This window comes from Lipophrys pholis (genome assembly GCF_963383615.2).
Source record: "Lipophrys pholis genome assembly, chromosome: 10".
In the NCBI taxonomy this organism is placed as follows: domain Eukaryota; kingdom Metazoa; phylum Chordata; class Actinopteri; order Blenniiformes; family Blenniidae; genus Lipophrys; species Lipophrys pholis.
Genome location: NC_137640.1, coordinates 19,057,815 through 19,085,406, shown reverse-complemented (window position 1 = coordinate 19,085,406; position 27,592 = coordinate 19,057,815). Strand labels below are relative to the sequence as shown.

The following is a 27,592-nucleotide window of genomic DNA, read 5'->3' as shown; positions in this document are numbered from 1 at the left end:
CTGTTTGACATACTCAGCTTGAAAGTACCGTGGACATTCATGGACCATGTTACAATACACATGGACAGTAATGTTGGAACATTTTTAAACCCCAACAACCTCATTAGCTAAGAATACAATTATGTGTTTAAAGAAAAAGAAAAACACTTTTTTGACACAGTCGCTCTGTATCATATAGCGTTGTCATGAATTCCCTTCCTCTTCATACGAGATCAGGATCTGGGTTGGTAGCAGCTGGGTTCTCTTCAGGAACATGGGGAGAAAGGAGGGTGAGGACACAGGAGGGAGGTTAGAAACTTCCTCATAAAAGCTTTCACATGTTCAGAGAAGGACCCTGTATGTAGCTGGCAAGATTAGTCTGTCTGTCTGTGGTGTATTGTTGTAAATAAAGTTTAATTAAGAATACTGTCTGTCAGTTTCTATTACATTATAGTTGCAGAACGCATGGCACACATTGTAAATCATGTGCACTTCTTTCACATGTCCTTCCTATCTATGTAGGTCCTTAAATGGGTGGAGGAAGCGGTCCAGTCCTCAAAGGTCCACCTGCTATCCACTGATCATTTCAGTGGGGTCAGCAACACTTGGCAGATGCCCTTTGACCCCAGCCTGAAGGAAGTGACTGTGGCCCTCAGCGGCCCAGCACCCGACATCGAGATTACAAACCCTCAGGGTATGATGATTGCAACCATATATCGTCTGTGATGTCAGAGAGATTCATTAAAATGTCTAATTCTCCCATGTTTGTCTGTGTACCTCATGCAGGCTTGGCCACAAGTGTAGTCTAGATATTCATGCAACAAGATATTTTGTGAAAACGCCTTGTTGCTTTTTCTGTTTTAATCAAGAAATTTAACCGAATTTGTGGGGCATAATATGAAAGATGTAACACCTGCAAATTGTATGTGCTTGCTGTTAAAGAATTTCCCTGAACACCTACACATCACAGTTAACATCATAGGTTTGGTTGAATCAGTTTTAAAATTCACAGTTATCACAACATGGTAATACTCCCAGCTCAACGGCAATAACATTTTAAAGTAAGTTCACAGAACACAAACTAGCGTTCAGTTTAGGTTTCTGTGTCAGTTCGTGAAAATGCAGTTTTTGATAGACTTTTGAGTGAAGTTACACAAAAGGATGATTCAATGATGATTCAAGTAGGACAACAGAAGTACAATAATAAACTGAGAATGTTAACGTACCTTTTCTTTTATCTATCATCGTACAGATTCCAACATCTGGCATCCATATATTGAGCACATGCTGTCTCACTTACATTATCTTGGCTAATATCTAAAACACATCTTGTATCCTTTGGCTCCCCCGTTAAGTTGTTAATGCTGTTGTCTATGTAAGTTGCAGCCATCCAGAATGAAGTGTTAACAAATAATATGCATCAGTTAAATTGACTGAAAAGGTAAATAATTGTCCGTGTCTCTGTTTGCCCTCTAGGAAAGCTTGTGGAGAAGAGTGATGGCCTGACTGAGCTCTTGCACATTCCCAACTCTGCCAAAGTTGTCAACATCAAGGACCCACAGCCTGGGATGTGGTCTATCAAGGTAAACAGTTCATTCTTCAGCTGGAAACGTGTGCAAAATTACAGGCTTCGAACAATTCCCAGAGTCGAGCTGTCTTTTAAAAAGACTTACTGCAGATAGTTCAGTAGTATAACCTTGGAATGAGGTCACTACTCACACCCCAGCAGGCAGCTGTGCCCTTGAGGAAAGCTCTTCCTCTGAATTACAGCAGTAATATGTAAGCATGGGAAGATACTATGATGTATATTCAACTAAACATGCATATTATCCAGTAAAAGCAAAAACATCGTGAAGAAAGACACATTTGAGCTCTGAGATCATTTTAAAGACAGCCCTGGTGTTTGGGATATGTAAGATATGTTCAAGGCCACTGCTGTCAACACAACCTGCTGCACGTTTGTTTTGTTTCCCTCCCGCAGTAGTTTAAACTGTTGGCACCCCGCCGATATTTTAATGCGACAAAGGTCACACATTTCACTGCCCATACGGTCAGAGACAGATGTTGGGGAATAAAGAACATTTTTACCTGAGTGATTTGTTGACCGGACCCTGAAGGCCCCTTCAATTTTCTTAGTGGGACACTTTTTCACCTCTTTCATTTTGTGTTGTATGTTAGAATACAATAATGTTCGGTGGGAAATAAAGAATTAAAAATTGTATAATAGCATTGTGATCTTTGTTGCATCTTGTTTTTAGTCTGTATTTGTTTTTGCCATTGAATTCATCAAAGTTCATCAAACTGTCTTCTGACTCCAGTAGGCACTAATAACATGAAGAAAAACATTCAACGTGTTATCCACGCGTTTGTGCAGTCCAGTATGTGCTGTAACATCTATTTTAGGGAGACTATGAATATCTGAAGATAAAACCAAATCCTTCCCAAATGTCTGCATTTGACCTTCATGTTAATCTGTGAAGAGTTTTTCTTTTTCCCCTTTGCTCAAAGAAATTTTGTCAGGATTGAATGTGATAGACCGAAGTGAAGGATTCAGAGATGTTCAACAAGTTCATTCCAAATTGTGGGTCTATGGGAAAGATTACATAGATAATTCAAAACTTATGGAGCAGGCATGAGTATCAAAACCAGTTCGAGAACAAGACTAACTGACAGGGTTAGAAGAAGTACACACAGGGCACACAGTTTATACCCACAAGGAGATGCAGGTGACAATAATCAAAGAACGATATCATCAGCAAATACGAGCATGTGGTGGGTGAAGAGAACAGGACTTCATAAAACAAAACACAACAAGGCAAACAAAATATTCGCAGAAACATGAAAGACCTGGGTTAGACCAAAAAGGAAAGGCAAAGCAAGTTTATAAGAAGAGCACATTTTAGCAACGGCGCAATTCAACCTGGCAAGAACAAAAGAAGATGAAAAAAAGGCATTCATAAAACATGAAGCAAAAAAAAACAAAACATGGAAACAATTTAAAAATCCATTGATAATGCGATGCGAAATATATACTTGTTTCACTGAGATTCAGCAGCAAACAGAAAGGCCTTCTTGTTTCCAGAGAACTCAAACATGTGGCTATTTGTTCCAAATATCTGGTGCATACAAACTAAAAGCAGCTTTCACATGCTTGGTTCTGACTGTGGGAACAAAAACAGGTTTGATCCAGATGACCAGTAAGGCCTGCAAGGCTCACAACATAACAGAAGTTCTGAGATGTAATTTTCATCTAATCTATTCCGAGCTTTGTTGACCAACAGTAATATGTTGTTGGATTTTATTTAATATCAGCTAATCATTTAATGATTCTTTTATGATTCATTCATTCCATAACACAGGTGATTTCCGTGTTCCTGAAACAGAATCATCAGTAAAAGTGGCTCTTTAGCTCTTTTGTCAATGACAAATGTAACATAAGCCTTTAATTTATTTTTTATAAATCCACAATTCTTATTTTTTTAATCCTATTAAGGTGCTCAGTTACTGCCAAAAGTAGTATATTGAATTATTGCCAATGATACACATTATAATAGTTTGGCTCTTCTCAGATCTCTGCCAATACTTCATACATAGTTCTCATAGAAGGGATGGCGGGTTTTACCCGGATACAAAATAAGTGAAACATTACATCCTTAATTCATCCAGCTTAATTTGTACAGTGTGTTGGTCTGTTTCTTCTTCCTCTCAGTCCATTTGCTTCAGCCATTTTCTCTTACTTCCTCTCTCTTCTCTGCTGAGATATGCACAGATTTCTTTTAACTCTGAAACCATCTTTTTTGGTTTTGTTGTAGATTCTGCCATTTCCAGCCTCAGTTCTCTAAGCCACTCTTTCCATGCTTACTATCTCTTCCTCGTCTACAGCCATGTTTCCCAGGACATCCAAAGAAATGTGGATAAATACTTGAGAGGGATTTAGCTGTTCTGCCATGCTGGGTTTCAGTAACACTAATGGACCTTGACATCCCAGTGTAAGGCCCTGGCCATAGATTGTGTGTGAAAGGGAATTTCATCCTTTTTAATCTGCCTTTAATTGGATATTGTGTTGATGTGTAAGTTCACCTCATTATCACTCACTATTTCTTCCATTCCCCCCATTAATGTTGTGTTGACTTCATTTTGAGGCATTGCAATCCTGTGTTCTCCCTGTAAGTATCTATGCCCGAGAACACAAGATAATGTAATACTTCATTTAGTACTGAGGGGAAGTGTGTTAGTGTTTAAATATGCGCTCCACTGAGAGTCATTTAGTGAGACTACTTTTATGCTGCATGACCTCAGCATCACTGAGACCTTTTAAGCCTCATCCTGAATTTTACGGCCCGTGATAATCGTTTAGGATTGTTGTAAGTTGAAAAGCATCCACACAACTTAAAAGAAGAGCGCTTGTGTCCGCCTTTCCTCATCATTGCCTTTGTGTCTGCGTTGTTTTCTAACTCTGTTTTCTGTCTTTCTCTCTTTCATGAAAGAATTGAAAGAATTTGTTTCATGAAACAGAACACTGTTTAAGAGTCTTCAAGGGAAAGTAAATCTCAGGATATCAGTTTGCAAAATAAATAGAAAACAGCTTTTTCAACTAATAAAGATTTAATTCTATTCTCCCTGTCTCGGTGTGTTTGGCTGGCTCGGTGGACTGACGTGTTGGATTTAATCAAACAGCAGAACTGAGGAAATTGATTTGCTTTCATGCTCGATGGAAAATAAATCTATGCTTCAGTTGACGCATCAAAGATTATCTCATGACGTGCAGCATTCTGAGCTGTGAATTGTAAAACACAATCTATTCATTCATTGAATAGATTTAAAGGAGTGAAATCAGTGCTTCTACAGAGAGGAGGTGGAGAGTAACACTCTAATCAAAGCCACTGCAAGTCTGGATACAGACCTGATAGAATATCCAAAGGGGCAAGTCGGTCTCTTTGGGTGTGTGTGAAATTGGGAAATGAGTAGCTTTAATGACAGGGATGTCTCCTGTTTGTGCTCAGAGCGTGACCTTTAAAGAACCTCTCCCCTAACTATGGCCTCATTTACAACCAACTATAGGCCCAGGGTAATTCTACAGTAGCCGTTAGGGTGGATTTAGTGGCCACGATGGGCATTGTGTTTTATGATGGAAGGCATTAACATTTAAGGTCTTTCCGAATCCCCTTTGTCCTGATGCGACCTCATTGTTTGAGCAGTTGGAGTTTTAGCTTAGCAATAGGTGACCTCTAGGTTGCATCACTCTTGAGTCTCTCTTGGTTTCTGCTCGACAGTGAATTTAAGTTTATGTCAGACAGAACACAACCATCGTAAATTACTGCAAACACTCCGCACACTGTCTTTCATTTCAGGCAATTGCAAATGACAGTTTAGGTTCGCGTGCCTCACTCTGCATTGTGAGTCAATGACAGTGACACCACCGAGGTGTTTTACCTAAGGTGAGGAGTTTCCACCTCTCACCAACATATACTTCATTGTAATTATGTTGTCTATATTTCTGGAAAACTTCAAAAGACTGACACGATGACGACCACATGAGCAATTATCTGCTCTCTGATTATAGTGGGCATGTTTGTTTAATTAAACGTACGAGTGTCAGACCAAATGGGTCGTCATTGAATTTTGAATGTTTTATAAGCTCAGGTGTAAGACAGTCGACAGCCAGCATTGAGTCAAACTGGCATGTCTCTACATGTGGGGATTGTTGGCACACAAAAGATTGTTACAGAAGAAACTTAAAGTCTGTCATTTAAGCTACTCACTGCTGCCTCAGACGCACCAACTCATCTTTATTTTGATTGCTTTGTCACCATCGCACATAGTGTTAGTTACTGTTCTATTCTATTCTATTCTATTCTATTCTATTAACATTGTCCAATAAAATTCTGTTCATTCATTGAAGCAGTTTCATACCACATAATATTAAATAATACCGGATTTATTTAAAGGAGTTGATCATTTGCAAAGCATAAATACAGGGACTAAAATGTTTTTGTTTTTTTCCTTATCATCAACATACTTGAAATAATTCAAAGAAGTAGAGGACTGCATGAAAGACAAACAAAAGTTAAAGAAACTCACTCGCTCGCTTATCACTTTTATTGATTTCTTGAATTAGTTATTTTCACAGATGTTCCAACATCTTTCCAGCAGAAGTCAGAGTTTTAGAAAAACAGCTAAAAAGACTTCAGTGTAGTCACACTTCATTGCATTTTGGATGTTGGAAGGTCAGTGAGATTTTGTTGTAAAACATTTAATTTGGATTTTGTTACTGTTGTTTGTAAGGCAATGATGACCAGCATCAGAGTGGCATTACTGGAGCAATGATACAGGGCATAAATATATTCAAATGTATTTGTTTGTTTGTTTGTTTGTTTGATCATGTCTTCCTGCAGACCTCCAGTGAAGGAAGACATTCAGTCCGGATCTCCGGCCTCAGCACCATTGACTTCCGGGCTGGGTTTTCCAGGAAACCCACCATGGACTTCAAAGGGACCATGAGTAGACCAGTTCAAGGTCAGCGAGTTTCACCTGTTGGACCGACTGTAAAAGAAATCACACTTATTTACTTTCATCTGGTATTCAAACAGTAAAGTAAATATGACGATGCCTCTTCAGGTGTTCCCACCCACATCCTTCTGAACACCACGGGACTTTCTCCTCCCGCTCGGCTAGACAGGCTGGAGCTCCTCTCCATCAAGGGCGAAGTGATGAAAACTTTGCCGATCAGGTACTACCCTGAGCGCCAGCCGTACAGCCTCTGGAACATCACAGAGTTCATTCCTCCCAATGAGGCCTTCTTTCTGCGAGTGACAGGATACGACCACGATGACTTCTTGTTCCAGAGAGTCTCCAGTGTTTCCTTCTTCAGTATCATACCCAGTGAGTGATGCCATCTACACTGAGACAAAGACATGCAGCAATTACATTTAATTTGCTCACTGATTTTCTTTTTTGCTGGTTAATGTTACTCGTCAGAGTCTCCTAAGGTGCTGATGCCAGCCACGACTCATGGTTACTATCTGCAGAGCGGGGCTGTCACATGCCAAGTAGAGAGCTTGATCCCTTTCACTCTGCGCTTCAACAATGATGAAGGACAACTTGGAGTGGACCAACTCTTCAGGTGGGCAGGACAGTGGGGAGCGAATGCACCAATGCAGGACCTTTTTTTCTCTTTGTTTTACGTTTCTGCTTTGTGTGTCAAAATTTCTTATTTGATATCATGTACTGTACCGTACAAAATGCTGGCAAATAAGCTTTTTGCTTCAATAGTACCTTTTTGGAATATTTGGGGAGTAAATGGCAGTTTGATTGTACTCCATCAATATGTTTTTTTACTGGGGTAATAATCAGTTTAAACCATCTTCTTCCTGCTAATAAAGATAGTTTCAAGAAACATTCAATGCTGAAAGGCCACATCAATACATATGTTCACTTTATATACCAGTTCATATGGATTTTGAGAGATAATGCCAGTGAAAGAGGCCAAAATGTGGAATAAAATAGATTTAATCTCAATATTTCAATATGCTTGAGGAGAGTTGCATTGTGTATATGTGTGATTACATTTAGTTTAAACCAAAGAATTAGCTAGGAGCAATCCCAATGGTACGATAGCGAAATTGTTCACAATTGTGACGCGTTCACATCGATAATGAATCCTTTTTCTATCTTTTTATTTTTACTGTAGTGATTCTGACAGTGCAACATGGGAAATAGCTCAGGTAACCCTGAAGGATGAAGGCTACTATGAATGCATTGCTATCAGCAGTGCTGGTACAGGACGAGCTCGCACCTTCCTGGATGTGTCAGGTAAGCAAAGTGTGATACATGTTTTTAATGTGTTTTAATCATTTGAATTGTTAAGATGCTCTTCTAATCTTTAGAAAAGAAAATACAAAGTCACTCAGAAACCTGTCTTCTCTTATGACCAATGTAACTAAGCCATATCAGCATATGTTTTTTTTTTTTACATTTCTGGCAGTGTATGCAAAATGTGTGATGATGTAATAGTAATACAAGCAGTACAGATGTTTGTCAGAAGACTGTAGGACTGTTCATATTAATGGGTCGTTTATGGTGAGCTGCCCTCCATCGCTGCATGAAATGGGCCAGGGTTGTTAGATAGGAATGCTTCAGGGCTGGTAAGCATTAGACTGTCAACATGAGTAATTTATGTGAGATGGATCTACTTGTAGGGGAGTGAACAGTTAAAAGTGTCATTGTATTTAATGTCCTGTATCATGTTTTGAAAATACCTCTTAAAGGAGGCATGCTTATTAAGACTCAACATACCGTGAGTGAAATGGTGCAGCGCAATGAACACACACACACACACACACACACACACACACACACACACACACACACACACACACACACACACACACACACACACACACACACACACACACACACACACACTTGCAATCTTAGTGACATATGGTTGGAATCGGAGTTACAATCGTACATTTTATAACATTTGACATCTCTTGCTGTTGGCCTAATGCAGAGGCTCTGTGGCAAAATTAATGCAGCTTTCTGGAACATTTGACCTCAGTTTACAACACAATGCTGTAATCTATGCCCCATGTCAAGGAGTCCATGGCAATGTTTCTGTGCCTGATTGGTAAACAAATGGACTGTAGATATTGTGTAAACTGAGAAAACATCAAATCTAACTTTGTAGGTACACAAAGAAACAACTGTATGTTGATGGTTTGAACTGTAAAACAGGCTAATAAATGCTTGACCAAGTACAACTAGACACAGAAATCCATAATGTGAAAGACTTGGATGATGATTTTGTGGCTTCAAATAACAATAAAACCAGCACAATCAGCACAATCACATGTTGAGTTGTGGTTTTGATCTCTGCATTGGGAAATGCAGAGTTTGAGTTTTGCCATTTTACAGTCCCTTGTTGCTGTCAGTCAAATCTTTTTTCTTTGCTCAGATACTTGCGATGACAACAGAAATCTAAAACGTTCTGCTTAGAGGAAATCACTGAAGCTCTCCTGGCTTTTCTAAAGATGAAATTAGTTGATCCACATGTACAATCTTTGACTAGTGCAGTTAGAATATTAACCTTATTGTTTCATGCACAGAGATTCACACACATTACTTTGCTCGTGGCCAAATTTATGTCATCATAATCCCAAACAGCGATGCTGAAAGCCCCAGGATCCCCTTGCCTTTCCTTTTATTCCCTTTCATTCCCTATGCTCTCTTTTTTCCTCTTTTCTCTGGTTTAAAAATGTCGGGAGAAGAGTGTTTTCTACACACTGATGGGAGAAAAAACAGTGATAGAATGAAAGCAGAGGGGTAAATGAGCTCTAATGAGTGATCAACATTGTTTTAATACATACAGGGTATTATAGTTATTCGGTTGGAAAAAAAAGTATCTTGAGCCAACCCTATGAAACTGCAAAATTTGCGGTTAGTTATAAGTTAGTTTAAAATAATAAAACGTGTTACATTTGATTATGAAAAGAGTGACCTCTAACAACAATACTTGCTAATTACCTCAAAGTTTGTTGATTTTACTTTGGAGCCACATTAAGTCTTTAACATCTCCATATTGGAACATGCAGACTCCACACAGAAATGCAACATTAAAACAGGGACCCACTTGCATTGATGTAGCAGTTCTAACTACTGTGATTTACAGTTTTAAGTTCTCTGCATATATGTAATTACGTGTGTAGGTGAGATGTTCATATGGTTTTAATATATTTGCCTCATTTTGTTTTCACCCTGCAGAGCCTCCTCCCGCCGTCACAGTAGAGGGAAACGTGACAGTTTCACCTGGTGTGAATGCTATACTCACATGCCATGTCGTGAGCACGGTCACCTTCAACCTCACATGGCTGAGAGGAGGTCATGACGCTCGCCTGGACCCCTGGACAAACGTCCTGGCCAACCTTTCACTGCAGGTGTCCACTGTAACGCCAGACCATTCGGGATGGTATGAGTGCATTGCTATAAATGAAGGAGGAGTGGCTGCAGAGCGAATCTATCTTACTGTGCAAGGTGGGTAGAGTATTCTCATCTTTTGTAAGTTTAATAAGTCTTCAGTATAAGCCCTCCTGCATGAGTTGTAAATTCACTAATAAGCAGCGCGACGTCCAGAAGGAGGGTCTGTCACTCTCCAGAACAATGTGTTGCGTATTATGTGTTTGACTTTGCCACTGGTCTGTGTGGTAAGATATGTACATATAAGTAAAACAACAAGCAGCAGCAAAGTGATTATTTGAATGTAGAGTGTTATGTTTCGATGAATATCTCTTTATCGGTCCAACCTGTGTACGCACTTAGTATAAGCGAGGATCACAATGGCTACGTTTGCCAGTTCTTCTCAGTCAGAGGGAAGGGAACGCCTTGGACTAACCTGCCCCTCTCTGTGTGCCCAGTCATCAATGGATTCATCACTAAATAACCTAACATTAATGTTTTTCAATTACGGAATAGTTGCCAGAGAATATGTAGAAAAACCAGACCCATCCAAACTTTTAGGAAAGGCCCAAGCCTGGAATTGCTCCGTGGTGTTTTTGCTGTGCAGTGACAGTGTGAGCCACTACACCTCTCTGCTCCCATACAGAAGACATGTAACATGTACCTTCAGAAGTGCATAGCATGAAAAAGTGGACATACACATACGTGTCAGTGAAAATGTAGACAAATGAAAACATTATTGCGGACAAGAGCATTGTATGCAATTTCATTTGTGTGTCAAACTTTGTTTTGGTGTGCATACATTTTCCGTCTGTGTGATTTACACACAGTGGGAGTGAAACCTCTGGCAAACGCAAACTACTTAGCAGATATATGGTTGTCTTCCAGCAGCCTTTGCCCCTCTTCACTCCCCTTTTCACTATAATTCATCCTAATGCTTTCCGTGAGCTGTGAAAATTATTTATGTTTGGCATTCAAAGGCACTAAAGAAGAGTTTTTCATCTCTGCAAAGCTCCTATACCTTTGTACTGACACCGATTCAGGAACACTTTGTTGAGTGGACGGAACATTTTTCACAGGCTTTCATCTGGCCAGCTAGATAGAGTATCACCCAGCACCCAGCCAGGAAATAGCAATGTATTACAGCTGCTAAAATCAGCTATTAGCAGATGATGTCATCCAGAATGAAATGAGAGAAATTCAGGAGGTATAAAGAACTTTTTTTTTAACATAATCCAATCCATCCCTGATAAACAGCTTGTGTAATCTATACAGCTAAAGCCCCAAAGTTATTTTAATGCCCATTTGTTGCTTAAATGTCATGTTTTATTTATTTGTTTGTTTGTTTGTTTGTTTGTTTGTCAGTTTGTGATTTTTTTTTCAACAAGCTATTTTTTGATATTGTAGGTGTGTTTTCTTCATGACCTAAATTCGAATTATTGAAAAGATCTTTGTGATCTTGGAATGAACTGTTGTCTCTTGGAAGTAAATGTCAGTGAGTTGAAAGGATAAGTGCGGCGTTGCAGACGAGGAACTCTGTCATTTGACTCGTCTCACTGAGTGATGAGTTGCACAGTTGACCTTAAATGTTTTCCTGGGTTCCACTGGATTGTTTTCTTTTCTTTTTTTCTCATTCACCTGTACAGTAAATCTTATTCACAGGTTGCTGTGTGTTATGGATAATGTTTTACAAGTTGCATGTCTTTTCTTTTTTTTTTAGCTTTTGTGCGTTTCTGTCTAAACCAGCTGTTAGCGAGCCCTCAGGGTTTCCTAATTACCCTCTGGTTGGTCCCTTCCTAGTGATTAGTCTTCTTTGAAGTAGTCAGCGCTGCGGACATCTTGGGCTCAAGACATTGTGCCTGAGCATAGATACACACACTAAGCTAATAAATAAATAAATAAAAAAAACAAGAGGGAGAGTTTTCTTCTTTTTGTTGTGCTATCAGTGTTCAGTATGGCTAATTTTCATTTATTATTAAAAACACTGATGTGTGTTGTCCAACCACAACAGCATTGCAGAATAGAATAGAATAGAATAGAATAGAATAGAATAGTGTATGGCCACAAAGTACTCTGAGATTATCTCAGTTCAAGTCCTGTTTGTGGCTTTTCTGTGTAGAGTTTGCATGTTTTTCCTATTTGTGGGTTTTCTCTGGGTAATTGAGCTTTCCCCCATAGTCCAGAAACATATGTTTGAGGTAAACTGGTCACTCTAGAATGCCTATTGGTTTGAGTTTGCATTTGCCCGGTGATGGACGTTCAGTTAAAATATAGAATATCGTGTGCAAATGCTGGAGGCACTCAAACTATAGTGATTGAAATCTTTATTATTATTTTGTGCTGGATTTTTTTATTTATTTATTTATTCAAAGTGACGAGGGAGAGCGTGTGAAAGGTAAAAGTACAGAGGCTAGAGAAATACTTGAGATAAGAAGAAGATACAGAATGAGAGGGAGAGAAGGAGGAATAAAGAAAGGAGAAAAAAGGCAGGTGATGAAGGGGGTGCTGAGGACACATTGCTTAATGATGCATTGAAGCGGCTGTTTAGTCAGGGTCAAAGAATGCAGCCAGACGCTCAGGTACCTCGTCATTTCTGAACTTAGAGGTGTCACCCCTCCGTAAAGGAGAGGATGACCTTATTAGAAGTAGAGGCACGTGAGCAAAAAGCCAGTTGAGCTATAAACACAGAGCGTAAGGACAAGGAGTACGTCTGGTGCGCCTTCATTCTCACAGCACTGTACAATTCGCACGGTGATCACTGTGATAGATAGGTAAAGCATTTCATTTAGTTTTCACGTCAAGGCTGTCGTACATTACATGTATTACCTGTAATTTCACTGTCAGCATCTGGTGAATGTGTCTGTGAATGTATCTGTCAAAATGTGGCCTCTGACAAAACTCCACACATTCCTTCACACCTACTGTATTTATGTGTTGCTTCAACCTTTTAAACCTGTACCTGCTCAAACTCAATCACACTGGGATGTTCTCTCATAGAATAGTTTATATAGTACAAGTCCACTCTGCCTGCTTGGCATCTTGAATGTGTATCATTTCAAAAAAGGAAAGAAATTGGTAGTGCCTTTGTTCATAGAAGATACTCACAATGATTTTCCCCAAATGTTGGACAGATCACAGCAGATGCTGGAAGAGATTCTAGCCGTGGGAATAGAACAGACAAAACACACCCTTACAAAAGATGACTTACACATCATGAATCAATTTAAAAAGCTCTCATGATGCAATAGCTCTTTGGGCCTGGTTTTAATATCCCTCACTGTTTCACCAGTAAAGAGGAAATGAGAGAAAAAGATATGCTGTGAAACATTATTAGTTGTTGTTAAAGGTTTTTGCATGTTCGAACATTTTACTGTAATATACTATGACATTTTAAAGTAACAAGTTAGCGACTATATTACTCCTTCCTTTCACCGACAAAAACTATTGTAGAGCTGCAGAACTGCCGTCGCTGTCGGTTCTACTTTCTGAGCTGATAAATATAGGTATGTTCAGTTCAGGTCAGTTTGGTTCAATTCAATTCAATTCAATTCAATTCAATTCAATAAAGTATTTATGTGCAACATCATTAGAAAAATCGAACTGATGGGAGAGTTATAGTATGATCAGTTACTGATTTTTAGTATCTTACACAACAACATCAACGACAACAACCACTACTACTACTACTACTACTACTACTAGTACTACTACTACTACTACTACTACTACTAATACAAATAAAAATGATAATCATATATTACTTTGATTAAGTTATATACAATCAGCCCTGTGATTTTAATTTCCTTTTAGAGGTGCCCAGGGTGTCAATTGAGCCACAGAATCAGACTTTCACCACAGGAGATAACGTCAGGATTAGGTGCTCGGCCAGCGGCTACCCTCCACCTCGCCTGGTCTGGACTCACAACGGCATGTTCATGACAGCATCCAGCAGGTGAATTTCTCCCATTTTAATCATATTTATGGATGTAATTTCTGTTATTTAGTTTCACTGCTACAGCTGTGATATCTTGTCTTTTGTTCACATGAACGTTACACAAAAAATACCAATTTGTGTTTCTCTGTGTTCAGACACAGGATGACCTCTGATGGCACCTTATTTATAAGAAAGTCGGAGAGAACAGATGAAGGAGTGTACGGATGTCTGGCCAGCAATGAGGCTGGGACGGACACTGTGACTTCCACCCTTTCCTACATTGGTGAATGCAACACAAACAACCACACACCAACAACTATACTGAATAGCACAATTCTTCATATATACTCTATATTGCCAAATGTATTCGCTCGCCTGCTTTCACACACATATGAACTGAGTGAAATTCCATTCTATAACAATATATGATGTCGGTCCACTCTTTGCCGCTATAACAGCTTCAACTCTTCTAGGAAGGCTTTCCACACTGTTTAGGCAATGGGATGTGTTTAGGGTCATTTTTTACTATTCTTCAAAAGGCCCTTTGGGAAGTCAGACACTGATGTGGGACAAGAAGGCCTGGCTCACAGTCTTCGCTATAATTCATCTGAAAGTTGTTCTTTTGGGTTGAGGTCAGGACTCTGTGCAGGCCGGTCAAGTTCTTCAACACCAAGCTGGCTCCTCCATGTTTTATGGACCTTGCTTTGTGCACGGGTGTGAAGTCATGTTGGAACAGAAAGGCGCCATCTCCAAACTGTTCCCACAAAGTTGAGAGCATGAAATTGTTCAAAATGTCTTGGTAGGCTGAAGCTTTCAGATTGCCTTTCACTGGAAGTAAGAAGCGGACCCCAACTACTTAAAACCAACCGCACACCATAACCCCCCCACCCCCCAATCAAACTTTACACTTGGTACCATGCAACTGCCAAAAGTCATCCGTCAGATTGCAAGATGGAGAAGAGTGATTAGTCACTCCAGAGAAAGTTGCTGACCTCTGTGCACTCTGCACCTCAGCATCCCCTGACCCCGCTCTGTGATTTTTCATGGCCTACCACTTCGTGACTGCGTTGCTGTTGTTCCCAATCACTTCCACTTTGTTATAGTACTGCTAACAGTTGATTGTAGAATATTTTATGGTGGGGGAAATGTCACGGCACAGATGGCATCCTATCACTGCACCGTGCCGGAATTAAGAGCAGCACATTTTTTCACAAATGTTTGTAGAAGTCGTCTGCATGCCGAGGTGATTGATTTTATCTGTGTCCATGGAAGTGATTCCAACACCTGATTCCAATGATTTGGATGGCTGAGCAAATACTTTTGGCAATATAGTGTATTATTTATTTGCTGCACTCATCGACTGCACCAGCTTATAGACTCTCTGTTGTGAATTCATTGTGAATCTCTTTTTCTAGAATCCCCTGTGGTGACAGTAGCACTCAGTGAGATACTCATTGGGATTGGAGAGACCACTGTAATGGCCTGTTCAGCATCTGGAGTTCCTCAGCCTGAGATCAAGTGGTACAAAGGTAACATTCATTCATCCATACACTTGACTCATTTTATCCCATTTAGAAGGCTGGAGCTGTTCCCAGCTGACATTTTGTGATTGACACATTCATATATTTCTTTATCATTTTCAATCATCTTAACAATCGTGTTCAGGCTGGTAAGGAAACCATACACTGGAGAGAATCCATGCATGTGCAGGGGAAATATGCAAATTCCACTCATGAAGGTCTGTAAATCTGTAATCAGACCAGACCTGTTCACGACACTGCAGTGTGACCCTATAGCACACTGGAACCAAATACCTATAGTCAAAAAAAAAAAAGAAAATCAACTTTTATGGAAACCTGCTGGCTTTGCAAGGAAATGTTTGTCTCCATCAGAATGTTTCACATGATTTGCTTGCACACCCAAAATATGTAAGGCTTACCAGTGAGAACAAACTGTCTAGACTCTGTTGTTTTGTTTTGCTGTCGTTGCAAGGTGATATCCTGCTGCACTCAACATCGCTCTTGGAGGTGGACACTTTTGGAGGAACACTGACTGTCAAAGAGACCCAGCGCACTGATGCAGGGCAGTACTCTTGTGTGGCTGTTAATGCTGCGGGCACATCGTCAGGAAAAGTCCTCCTTGATGTTGGAGGTAAGACTGGCACCAAGTTAAACTGACTTTGTAAAGCATTACCAAATATTTTCTTCTTTTCTTCTTTTGCAACATTCCCACAGGGTTTTTTTTTATTTCACGTCTGTTTCATGACATTTATCCATGTTGTTTTCTATTCTGAACCATGAACTCTTCAAGTCGCGATTTGCTTAGAAACTCAAAGTAGCAAAACCAACTTAGAATTACTTTTGGATTTCACCTTTCTGATTGACCCTCTGAGTGGCTTTATCCGCTCTGTGAACTCATGCATAGCTGGGAAACTTTATTCATGGTCCAGATGTCCAAATGATAGAAGCACATGGTCCCTGAAGAGGATGTTGTTAGAATACTTGTTTCTTCACACATACTTGACACCATGCACACACTTTATTGAGATGAGCGATGTATATTTATGGCATAAAATGAAAGATAGAAGCCAAAATTGGAATCTTGGCAACACATAAACACTTCGATGAATTGTTTCACAAGATAGAGAGTAACTCTGGAGGATAGCTTTGTATAATGATACAGCACCTATTTTTGTGCTCTTAATGAAGGATGCTCTTACTATGAAAGGATGTTCCTGCAATATCAACATGTGTGTGGCTGATACTGAAACAAAGTTATACAGAGTTATAGAGAGTCATGGATAAAGTTGCAAAGCAGCACTTTTGCATATGGTCCCACATATTGTAGGTAAAGGCAAAGATTTTTTTTTAATCATTCCCGTAGGTCTATAAATCTGGTGTGAACATTTCCATATCTATGATATTTGACATGAGAGGAGAAAAAACTTGCAACTAAATTAAACACAGATGGATGAATACCTCTTGAACTTTTTGCCTTTGCTATCATCATACTTTGCTGCAACAGCTGCGCCCAAGTTCACTACAACGCCGTCGGATGTAGCGATGGACATTGGCCTCAACGTGACCTTACCATGCCGGGCTCAAGGTCACCCTGAACCGAGGGTCAGCTGGCGGAGGGAGGACGGCTCTGCGCTTTTCAGCAGGCTTCGTGAACACGGCAGCGTCTCTCAGAGCAATGGAGAGCTACGTATCATTAGTACGTGTCACAGTCAAATATCTGCATTAAAATGAAACACAACTAAGCTCTGTTTACCCTGAAATGTCCCTGTTTTTGTCAGATCTGTGGGTTCAGGATGAGGCGGTGTACATTTGCGAGGCCCAGAACCACTTTGGCCGGATCGAAACCCGGGCTAACATCACTGTGACTGGAATGGGTGAGAAGTCCATTTGAAATATTTCATTGATTTCTCCAACGTTAAAACATCATGTGGTTTCCCTTCCAGTGAAAGATCTTATTGATTATACTGGAACTCTCTGATGGCGCAAATTTTAAACGTAATTTAAAATGAGAGACGGGTGATTCATGGCCATTGCTGGTGTAGTTGCAAACGTAGGTACCCTGGGTTGTCATAATGGATCTCACTTTTTATTAGAAAATCTGCTAGATTAAATGGTATAGTTGTTAAATATAGTTGTGTCACCCCTCATTTGAACAACGTTCTTTTGTAAGTGAGGTTTTTAAAAGCTAAATATGTTATAATTGATTGATTTGTCATCCTAATTCCATCTCTATTAAACTAGATTAATATATGCATGCAGTACAATTTGTGAAGCAATACTGAGGGGATTCTGAGGTGGAAAAGTGCCCAGATAACACACCCTTAAAATACCCTGCCACTTAAAAAATGCAAATACTGAATGCAAAATGCATGCATGTCCCTACCAGCATTCCTCCGAGTATGTTTGATCACCAGCAAAGTTCATGTTACTTTGAGTTACTTGGAACTGTTGCATCCATCCATGTATGGGTGTATAGGCATGTGTCCCTTTTGGTTTATAAATATCAGTGTGAGCTCATTAACACATTTCAGTGTGTATATTTGAACACAAGTGCCTTGTTAACCTTAATATCTGCTTCCTGGTTTATTTGCAGTGGAAACACACAGGGCTCTTATATGTGGGCCAAAGTTTAGGAAGCACAGACCCTTACAGATGACTTATATTAGTGCCCTACTGCCCCATTTCCCGACTGGCTCTGTTCCCTCTGAAAATATGCAGACCCAGTGAAGAAGCACATGCAAAGTAGTTTTGTTAGACAATAGAGGGATATAGGGACCTCAGCATAAGGAAGTCAGTGTTTCCACTGTGTGTGTGTGTGTGTGTGTGTGTGTGTGTGTGTGTGTGTGTGTGTGTGTGTGTGTGTGTGTGTGTGTGTGTGTGTTGTCTGTGTGTGTCTGTGGCTGTAAAATTTCTATTACAGATTGATTATTACAGATACTGCTCAACCATTACAGATTATTGTATCATTGTTTTGTCAATGCCAAATCACTAAAGCAGCTGTGATGTTAGACAATGTTAGATGTTTCTAGATGAACTTTGCAGAGATATGCTCAGAGACAAGCTGTAAAATGTCTGCTTTATGCAGTAGAATTCCATGTTAATGTGTTATTAGTGACCAAGCGTAATTTTTACATCTTATGACACATTGCAAATAGTGATAAATTACATTTATTAAAGTTGTTTCAGTTTGATTCTACATTTTGTGTGTTTATTACTTTTAATGTTCATTTTAGAAGCACAAAGGACTTTTTTCTTTATGTGTTTTTAGCACAAAAGCTGTTCCCAACATACTGTAGTTGAAGAAGATCATATGGCTGCAGAGGGTTATCTGTCTGCTATGGTTTTGAAAACCTTTTTTCTGGTGCCTTTAGTTTCACCCATCATTGCAATGAGTCCAGCATTCCTCAGTGTAATTGAGGACCAGCAGCTGACTCTTCCCTGTGTACTGCTGGCTGGAAATCCACTACCCGAGAGGCAGTGGCTACACAACTATGGCCTCGTAAGAACACAAAGACAATACTCATGATTCTGATTTTGTTTTCATGCTCCTATTTTTCTCCCTTTGCTTTATAAAAACATTTTCACTGAAACCTATTTCACACACAATTCATTTAGGTAACCTCAGACCAGTATGTGACTGTGAGGAAGGACGGCAGTCTGCATATCGAAAGGGTTCGCCTGGATGATGCGGGTGACTACACCTGCTTGGCTGAAAATGTTGTTGGAGCCATGAATCACACAACCACGGTCGACGTTTATGGTAAAACACACAAACATACAACCATGCAAACATTTCCAAAAGATTAAATTTTTCTCTAAAAGTTTTAAAATACAATATTAATAAAGTTCTTTCAGAATGGTAACAAGAAAAGCTATGCAGTTTTTTTTTAATAATGCAACATTTTATTGTTGCTCATGTTACTTTAATACATTCTATTTTGATTCCCTGATGTGTTTATAACATTTTTTGGTTCTTCTGAATATTTTCAGTTACAAACAAAAGCAAAATTCTTGTTTGAACTTAAGAACACCAGAAGTATCTGCGACTAACCTTCTTTGCATCATTTCACATATCAATGGCGTTCGTTCTGGGTCAAAGGTAGAATCAGCATTAAAGGACAATAGAGCAGAACAGCCAAAGCATATACTCTGAACGAATGTAGTCAGTAATTCAAGATAAGCAGTCTTGCCATCTCCAGATCTGTCCTCATGACTCGTAGTGTTACAGAGCTTCAGGTTTCGTTTGCTTTTTCTGCCACGGCGTCTTTGAACATTTTTTGTCAGGAGATATCGCCATCATCATTTGTACGCTAAAGGAGTCAAACTTGTCATTTGAATTGTGTTTGAGTGTGCATTGAAACCAGCAGCTGCTGAGGGGATTACAGAGCAAGAGGGGTAAATGTGTTCTTCATTCATTTTGACCAGCTTCAATAGGAAGCAAATACAAGTACTGGCTGTCTTCATTTCTAAGATTAGGTAACCTCTTTTCATATGTACATGTACAAAGCACATTTACACTATGCAGGTCAGTGGATACCTCAGTCTGCGGTTATACTTTTCATAAGTACTACAGCAGATACAGATATTAGTATTCTGTATATTACATGTACGTCCCCCGGCTAGCTCAGTTGGTAGAGCATGAGACTCACAATCTCAGGGGTAGTTGGTTCGTGTCCCACGCCGGGCGTCACCTTCCCGTGGGCTCACCACCTGCAGGAAGGTTCTTAATCGGTGCATTGTGATCTGGGTGATGGTGCTCAGACTGTCACCCCTGTGACCCGGAAATGGATAAGCGGAAGAAAATGAATGAATGAATATTACATGTAATTATTTTTGTTTGGTTGGATTACATTTTTCTTCTCGGAGAGAATCCTACAAGCCTCTCAGCTCTGATCTTTTCTGCAGACATTGTAGCTTGTAACTAAACTCAAACAAAACAGATATCGATTGAAATAGGGAGAAGTAACAAAATTAATTATCTGTTAAAAATACTGTATGCTCATTTAAAAAATGAGGCAAGAACGAATAATAAGTAGTTGCATTTCAGTAAGGGGGTCAGTTATGTTGGTCTAATTGTAGAAGCTTTACTTTTATTATGTACAGGGTTATCCAAAATAAGTTTAACTTCAGCCTTAAACCCTTCGGTCACATAAGTAAAGATACTTTCTCATGGACAAAAGAAGTTGACAGAAATGGTTTCTTTTTCTGTTTTTGTTACTTCATGCACATGGTTGACCGAATAAACTACTACTACTATTACTACTACTGCTAGTACTACTACTATTGTCAAGTTACACACAAATAGTAAGGAATTTTGTATTTGGTTGATTATATTTTTGTTGTAGCAATGGATCTTGGGATGCATTTGTGGGATGACCAACAGAGTATGTGGCTAAGGCCCATGAAAAACAAATCTGAATCTTCTCTGCCAATGCTTTGTAGTTTTCCTTTGCTTTTCTATGCCGTTGCTATTAAACTCTTGTTCTAAGTGTTTTCTGGGGCCCCCAGAATGAAAATCAGATATCTGTTTGGTACTTCTCGATGCAGCCATATCAAGATGAAATTCTCCAGCCAGTCGCACCGGAATTATCTCCAGAGTCTGGGACCAAACTATCCTCAAAGAAATGCTCAGTCCCACAGAGCAGAGTGTGAAAAAGAAATCCTCCAGACTTTGGGCTTGGAGATGTTTGAACAGCTTGACAGTGATCCTGACTTAACCACACTGGAACCATTGAGGGACATGGTTAGGCGCATTGTTTGTGTCAGAGTCACCAATAAAGCCACATTGGCTAACTTTAAGTAGACGCAGGTTAAAGAATAGGACGCCATCCCACAGCAGTGTGTGACCAGGTCGGTGCCCACCATGAGGAGGAGGTGCCAGGCTGTTGCTGTATGTGGTTCTTTCAAATTCGGTTCTTGTTAAAATAAATAATTGGCTTAATTGTCAACATGTGTTGTTTCTTCCAATGTCAATCATCTAATCCACCGAGTAAAGGTCAGCAGCAACGGCACCTTTTTGGCATTGGCAGGGAACATTTGACAAATTATCAGTGAGTGTAATCCACGCTCACTTCTACTGCTCATCCAACAAATGCATGTTCCTCACAAACGTGGCGCCATTGCTTGTCAGACACAGAAGAAAAACAAGCAATAGCACGTCAATGCGTAATAAAGGTATGTGCTACGTAACAAAACACTGAAATAGTGAATTTGAGTTGTGCTTTGTCTTTGTGGTTGCAGTGATTCCTACGATTCAACATGGTCCTCAAGTATTCAGCACAATTGAAGGAACAACCATTTCTTTGCCTTGTCGTGCCAGTGGAGTCCCAAGTCCAGAAATTACCTGGACAAAGGTCTGTATTGACAAAACCTCCAGAAGTTTAAAGAGCATTTGCCATTAAAGACGCACAGTTTTCATTCCTTCACTGTGTAATTATGAAATCTAGATGGCAAGAAATCAAGAGGAAATATGTTTAAGGCTGCTCAGGTTGCATTACGTTTTCATGAAATCTCACTAATGAGAGTCCACAGAATTCTTTATTAAAATCAATGATGCAAACATTCCGTTTCTGCATTGGTTCTGCTCTGGTATCTCCTGGAAAATATCTAACTATGTTTCCTCAGTTCCTTTTGGTTTGAAACACTTAGTAGTATTTATACAGGGTTATGTGCAGCTGCAACATTTTGCAAAGAAAGAAGCACTTTTTCTTTTTGCATGCTCATAGCAGCTCTGAACAAGGGAAATATCTGTTTTCCTAAAAACCCGGGTACGTGTAAACGTGGCCTTAGATGGGACTATCAGCTCGCATAATATGTTCAGCTTTTAAACGCACACGACAAGGCTGAACCGTTAAAGCAGGGTGTGTATGTAGAAACTCCCTCGCTCTTTTCCAACGTTGACACTAGTTTTTTGGAGTTGTAAAATTTGTGCTGGTTAAGTGAACCGTTCTGCAGAGAGAGATATAAAAGTAGCCTCTGCTAAGTTTTTCACCAGCTGTGAAAATATGATTCCTTTTTATTTATTTTTTTATTTTACTGTTTTTCAATTCATCAATAATGTTAATTATATGTAATGCAAATCAAAGTGATAAGTCCCTAGATAAGTCATTGCACTGATAAAATAATAAATAATATAGTACTTACTTTTTTCGATGCATTTAATTTCATACTATTAATGTTTCATTCAAAACTGTTTATTTAACTGCAGAAGAGATGAATAAACTGAAATTGCCTGTGTTTTATTTTTCACATCAAACTGCACATTTGTTTCTTGAACATCGGGATAATTATTAATACGGCTGAATTATGGAAATAAATTCTGGCCCCTGGCCTTGTCGCTGCTCTGATTTGTTTTCTAGGGCGGGGAGTTCCTGTACTTGGGTGGTCCAGCCTTCTCTCTGGATTCTGATGGCAGCCTCATCATCTCTTCCCCTTCTGGAAATGAGACCGGCGAGTTCGTCTGCACGGCCACTAATGCTGCTGGTCATGCCTCCAGGAAGGTCCAGCTTACTGTCTATGGTAAACCACATTACCAATTACAGACTTCTACACAGGAGAAAATGTAGCATGTCAACAATTTACAAGAAAGCAAATTTCGATACTGACAGTATTACTTCCTGGATCGTCGAAGCAATTTCCACTGCCACACCACAATACCCATGACAAAAATGACGTCACTACTAAAAGTTATATGCAAAGATCAAAAAGGATATTTTTTCTTGTATATATTTAATGTTTTATTAATTTTGCACTGCTGACTGTGAGCTGCTAAAGAATGCATGTATCATTTCTTTCCATTCCTTTCTACTCCTTTCTATTCTACAGTATTTTCCGTTCTGCTCAGTTCCAGCCCATGTTTTGCCTTGCCTGCCTTGTAGCCTCTTTAAGTGTACATCCAGTTTGTTTAGTCTTTGTGTTTGTCTAAACAGTGCGACCTCGGTCCAATGCCGGTGGCGTTGGGGGCTCAGAGAAGCCAATCAAGATGTCGGTGATTGAGGGTTTGGATGCTGTTCTGCCATGTGATGTTCACAGTGTCCCCCCTCCCACCATCAGCTGGGCCAAAGAGAGGCAGCTCATCTCTCCTTTTTCTCCCAGGTATGGCACATCCAACTTAAACATCCACGTGACAGAGGTTTCCCATCAATGACATGTTGTCCACCATGCCCTCACACAGTCAGACATAGAACTGCTCAGATTATAGGTATTTTCACAAAAATGTTGGAGCCATTTCATCAAAGCTCTAACCACAAAGTGAGAGTTGGTCTTACCTCTGCAAAATGAACACAACCTGTGTGCTGTCTGGATTGTAGTGCTCTGTCTCGGTTTGTCAACTGTTCATAACCTCAGGGTGAAGTTTGTGGTTTTTCTAAGGAGACAGAGTAATCGTACTCTTCCCAGTGATCTGTAATACTTACGGTGCACCTCCCACAGCAGCTGTAATTATGGTTGAAGGTGGATTAGTAAGAACTACTCAGTATCTGTTTACAGTAATAACTGAAATAGACGCTGTGAGTGGAAACAATTAGTGTGGGAGGGTTGTTTTTGTGTGTGTGTGTGTGTGTTTGAAGGACTTCTAGCTATCAGAGATACATTTCTCAGTCAAATGTTTTGCTGTTTGCGTATTTCTGTGACTCCTGATGGTGACGTCTTTCATTTTCCTCTAAGGCACACTCAGCTTCCCTCTGGGTCTATGAAGATCCTGGAGACTAGAGTGTTGGACAGTGGACTTTATGTTTGTGTTGCCTCCAATATTGCTGGTAACCTAACACAGTCCATTGAACTGATTGTTTTGGGTAAGTTCAAATAATAGCAAAGCCATTATGTCATCAGAGATGTGATGATGTGTACTACATGTGGGTTTAGGTTCTTTCTGCCAAAATCCTACTGCAACCCGAAAATCATGCATCCCACTGTTTTGATTGCTCATTTTTCAGCGAAATCACAGTCAACCAGCACATTTAATGTTCATGTTAATGAAATATACTTTAATCTCTGATGACATTTTATGCAAACTGATGGACCTCAGACAGTAGAAGCATGATTTTAATGTCTTTGTGGCCTCATCTTTGTAATTATATGAGCTCCAGCACAAGGAATGAAAATCAAATCTTTACTGCAGCATCAACTACACTGTCAAGTCATCACTGTAAATAAGAATGTGCTTTTATTGAGTTACCTTTTTGAATAAAATAAGAAAAAAAAATACCGATGTCAGGTTGTAGCACTTCACTTAATCATCCACTGGTGCAGTAGTATCATTGAACGATGGTGGGTGTGGATTTTGTTCACTCCTGACAATAAAAATGATTCAGCTGAAGGTCGATACATAAATCACAGTGAGGGAAATCCCCTTCATCCTCCCCAGAGAAACTAAACCGACTCTAAATTTCTTGTCGGCAGGATAGCTTTTTCTATTATGACTCGTAGAGTACCTGTTTTCTGCATCTGTTGATGATGTAAAGTTTGATGTACAGTCAAAAGCATACAGGTAAAGGACATCTGCAATTATCTGGATCAAATCAGGTAAATCGTGATAATTACTTAAAGGTGAGCGGTGCTCACTCGATTGTTTATTTTGTCAGTTGTGGTGACATATGTGTGGTTACACTGTAAAAATATCTTCACGAACATGTGTGTGTGATAAACAAAACACAGGTCGGTTTGAGGCAGAAAAGACTCATTCAATCTCATCCTCTGTCATTATAACTACAGTGCCTCCGAGCATTCAGCCTGGCCCCAGGGTAATGAAGGTACTGGTGGGTCACCCTGTGGAGCTGCCCTGTGTGGTGAGAGGAGTACCAGAGCCAATACTCACCTGGACTAAGGATGGTAGAAGTTACCTGACGTCACCCGATGGCAGCCTGTCACTGACAAATGTGGGATTGGATGATGAAGGAAGTTACACCTGCGTAGCCACCAACGCTGCAGGCAGAGATGAGGCTCGCATTCAGCTGCTTGTTCAAGGTTGATTTTAAGCTGCTTCTGTCTTCCTATTACTGATATTTAGGGGTTTGTTGACCCTTCTTTTAAATAGGAATTCATCAAATAGTACATAGCATTCCCTGTTGTGGATGGCAGAAAAATTATTCAGAGTGCAGACATGAAGTCAAATGAAAAAAGTCATCTTTGATGCAGATGATAAAAAAACACAAGTCTTCTCAAATCAAGGAAAAAAACTAATTATTTTTTAAATTTCATTGAGTGTCTCACTACAAAAGACATTTAATCACACACAGACATGGTTTTCTCAACTCAAGTTAGCAGAGGCATAGAACAAGGAGATAAGACATATTTAATCATATCATTGCAGTGTTAGAGAGCATTTCATATTTTAAGAAAACAGCAATAATAGCAAACAGCAAATCAAACAAGTGACTCAGCCATTTGGTATATTCTCCTATCAGAATAATGAATACATGCTAAACCCAGACATCTAGTTTAGGATGTGTGTTTTAATGTTTTCCTTTAGACCAGGTTTGACATTTCTTATGCCTCGATTGATGAAAAAAACGATCATTCTTTTAACAGTTGAACTTGAGACAGATACATTCTTTGTGTGTATGGATTTTAAGTAAATTTCTGTGTGGCGTCATTCTTTCAGTGCCCCCTGTTGTCGAGGTGCCTGAGCCACCTTTCAACAGTCCCCTGCAGGAGAGGGTTGCAAACCAGCGTATTGCCTTCCCCTGCCCTGCCACAGGTACTGAGCTATCTTCACACACCTTCCACGTTGCGAGAACAGCAATAAACCTATTTTATGACTTTAGAAATCGCAAGATGATGCTTTTAGGTTTGTGATTCTGTTTTGGGTTTTCGCTGGTGTCCTTCACTCTGACTCGTCTGCAGGTTTCCCAAAACCAGTGATTCGATGGTTGCGTAATGGGCAGGAGTTGGCAGGTAATGAGCCTGGTGTGTCCATCCTAGAGGATGGTACGCTGCTGATTCTGGCCTCTGTCTCCCCTTTGGACAATGGAGATTACATTTGTACCGCTGTCAATGATGCTGGATCCACAGAGAGAAAGTACCAGCTCAAAGTTAATGGTGATTGAAATGCATCTCATCAACTATAATTCATCAGAGCAGTTCTAGTGCCATATCATTCATATCATATTGATCACTCGTAATACTTCCACAGTTCCTCCTGACATCCGTGACAATGAAACGCCCGGTAACCAGTCTGTGGTCATGAGCAATCCCACCATGTTGCAGTGTGATGTCACGGGAAGTCCTGCCCCTGTCATCACCTGGTACAAGAATGGTACTCCTGTACGTGGAATCTTATTATAAAGATGTTATTGCGCTTTTCTCTGTCTCTATAATTTTTTTTGCCTTTCTGTAAATGTTACCATGCACAACTCAGTAAAATATATTTAATTTCCTTTTATTAACAAAGGCGCTCATAGAGCCTATCAAAACAAACTACTCTGCCTTAGTTTTTCTACATGATGAAAGCTATAATGATTGAATAATTATGATGAGTTTGGCAATTGCGGATGCAGTATCCCACTTTGTCAGCAGATTTTTGTTCCTTTGGCTGCTTTTTACCCACCAGGCACCGGTGGAGGAAATTGAAATCTACACATTGATTTGCTCATTCAAATTAAACAAAGTCAAGATACTCTGCTCATGTGAAGATTGTCTCCAAAACTGACCTCTTTAAGTGTTTATTAATTTTACCTGAGTGAGCAAAAACTTCTCCACTTGTAGGATGTGTTGTTATTTTTGATGTGCTTCAATTCTAAGAGATACCCTTTTAGTTTAGATTCCATCACTATGAAGACTTACAATTTGTGCGGTTGTTACAGTCAGAGAGATTCTTCTGGATTTGGAGTTTTGTTTTTGTGTGTGATTTTACTTTTTGTGTTGATCGACAGGTAGTTCCGAGTAGCAACGTTCTAATTACTGGAAATGGAAAAACCCTGATGCTGCTAAAAACACAGACAGCGGATGCAGGTGGCTACAGTTGTAAAGCCATCAACATCGCAGGCAGTGCAGATAAAGACTTTTTCTTGGATGTATTAGGTGCGTAAAGAGAGCGGGTATTCACCTCACTTTTAATAAGTGCTTGTGTTTCCGACAAGGTATTTTAATGTCATGTTCTTAACTCTACTTAGACAAATAGTATAAACATGTGTTTTAATGTTTTACTCGGAGGGAAAATGGGTTTCCATTTTGATAACGAATACGTACGTTTTTCCTTCTGTGCCTC

The 27,592-nt window shown here is 39.7% G+C and overlaps 1 protein-coding gene across 1 annotated transcript in view; it reads left to right on the top strand.

The window, feature by feature from the left end:
* The window catches only part of hmcn1 (hemicentin 1), a 93,143-nt gene that overhangs the window by 23,597 nt on the left and 41,954 nt on the right, over nt 1-27,592 (top strand). Inside the window, exons 5-28 of the mRNA XM_080473483.1 lie at nt 502-673; nt 1,456-1,562; nt 6,375-6,495; nt 6,598-6,861; nt 6,958-7,102; nt 7,670-7,791; nt 9,742-10,011; nt 13,744-13,885; nt 14,023-14,150; nt 15,283-15,396; nt 15,860-16,018; nt 16,892-17,083; nt 17,166-17,261; nt 18,759-18,886; nt 19,003-19,147; nt 21,628-21,740; nt 22,746-22,905; nt 23,316-23,481; nt 24,052-24,179; nt 25,099-25,350; nt 25,988-26,083; nt 26,230-26,424; nt 26,519-26,649; nt 27,258-27,405. Coding sequence (XP_080329609.1) covers nt 502-673; nt 1,456-1,562; nt 6,375-6,495; nt 6,598-6,861; nt 6,958-7,102; nt 7,670-7,791; nt 9,742-10,011; nt 13,744-13,885; nt 14,023-14,150; nt 15,283-15,396; nt 15,860-16,018; nt 16,892-17,083; nt 17,166-17,261; nt 18,759-18,886; nt 19,003-19,147; nt 21,628-21,740; nt 22,746-22,905; nt 23,316-23,481; nt 24,052-24,179; nt 25,099-25,350; nt 25,988-26,083; nt 26,230-26,424; nt 26,519-26,649; nt 27,258-27,405 — 3,694 coding nt within the window. The remainder of the gene's footprint in view (nt 1-501; nt 674-1,455; nt 1,563-6,374; nt 6,496-6,597; nt 6,862-6,957; nt 7,103-7,669; nt 7,792-9,741; nt 10,012-13,743; nt 13,886-14,022; nt 14,151-15,282; nt 15,397-15,859; nt 16,019-16,891; nt 17,084-17,165; nt 17,262-18,758; nt 18,887-19,002; nt 19,148-21,627; nt 21,741-22,745; nt 22,906-23,315; nt 23,482-24,051; nt 24,180-25,098; nt 25,351-25,987; nt 26,084-26,229; nt 26,425-26,518; nt 26,650-27,257; nt 27,406-27,592) is intronic.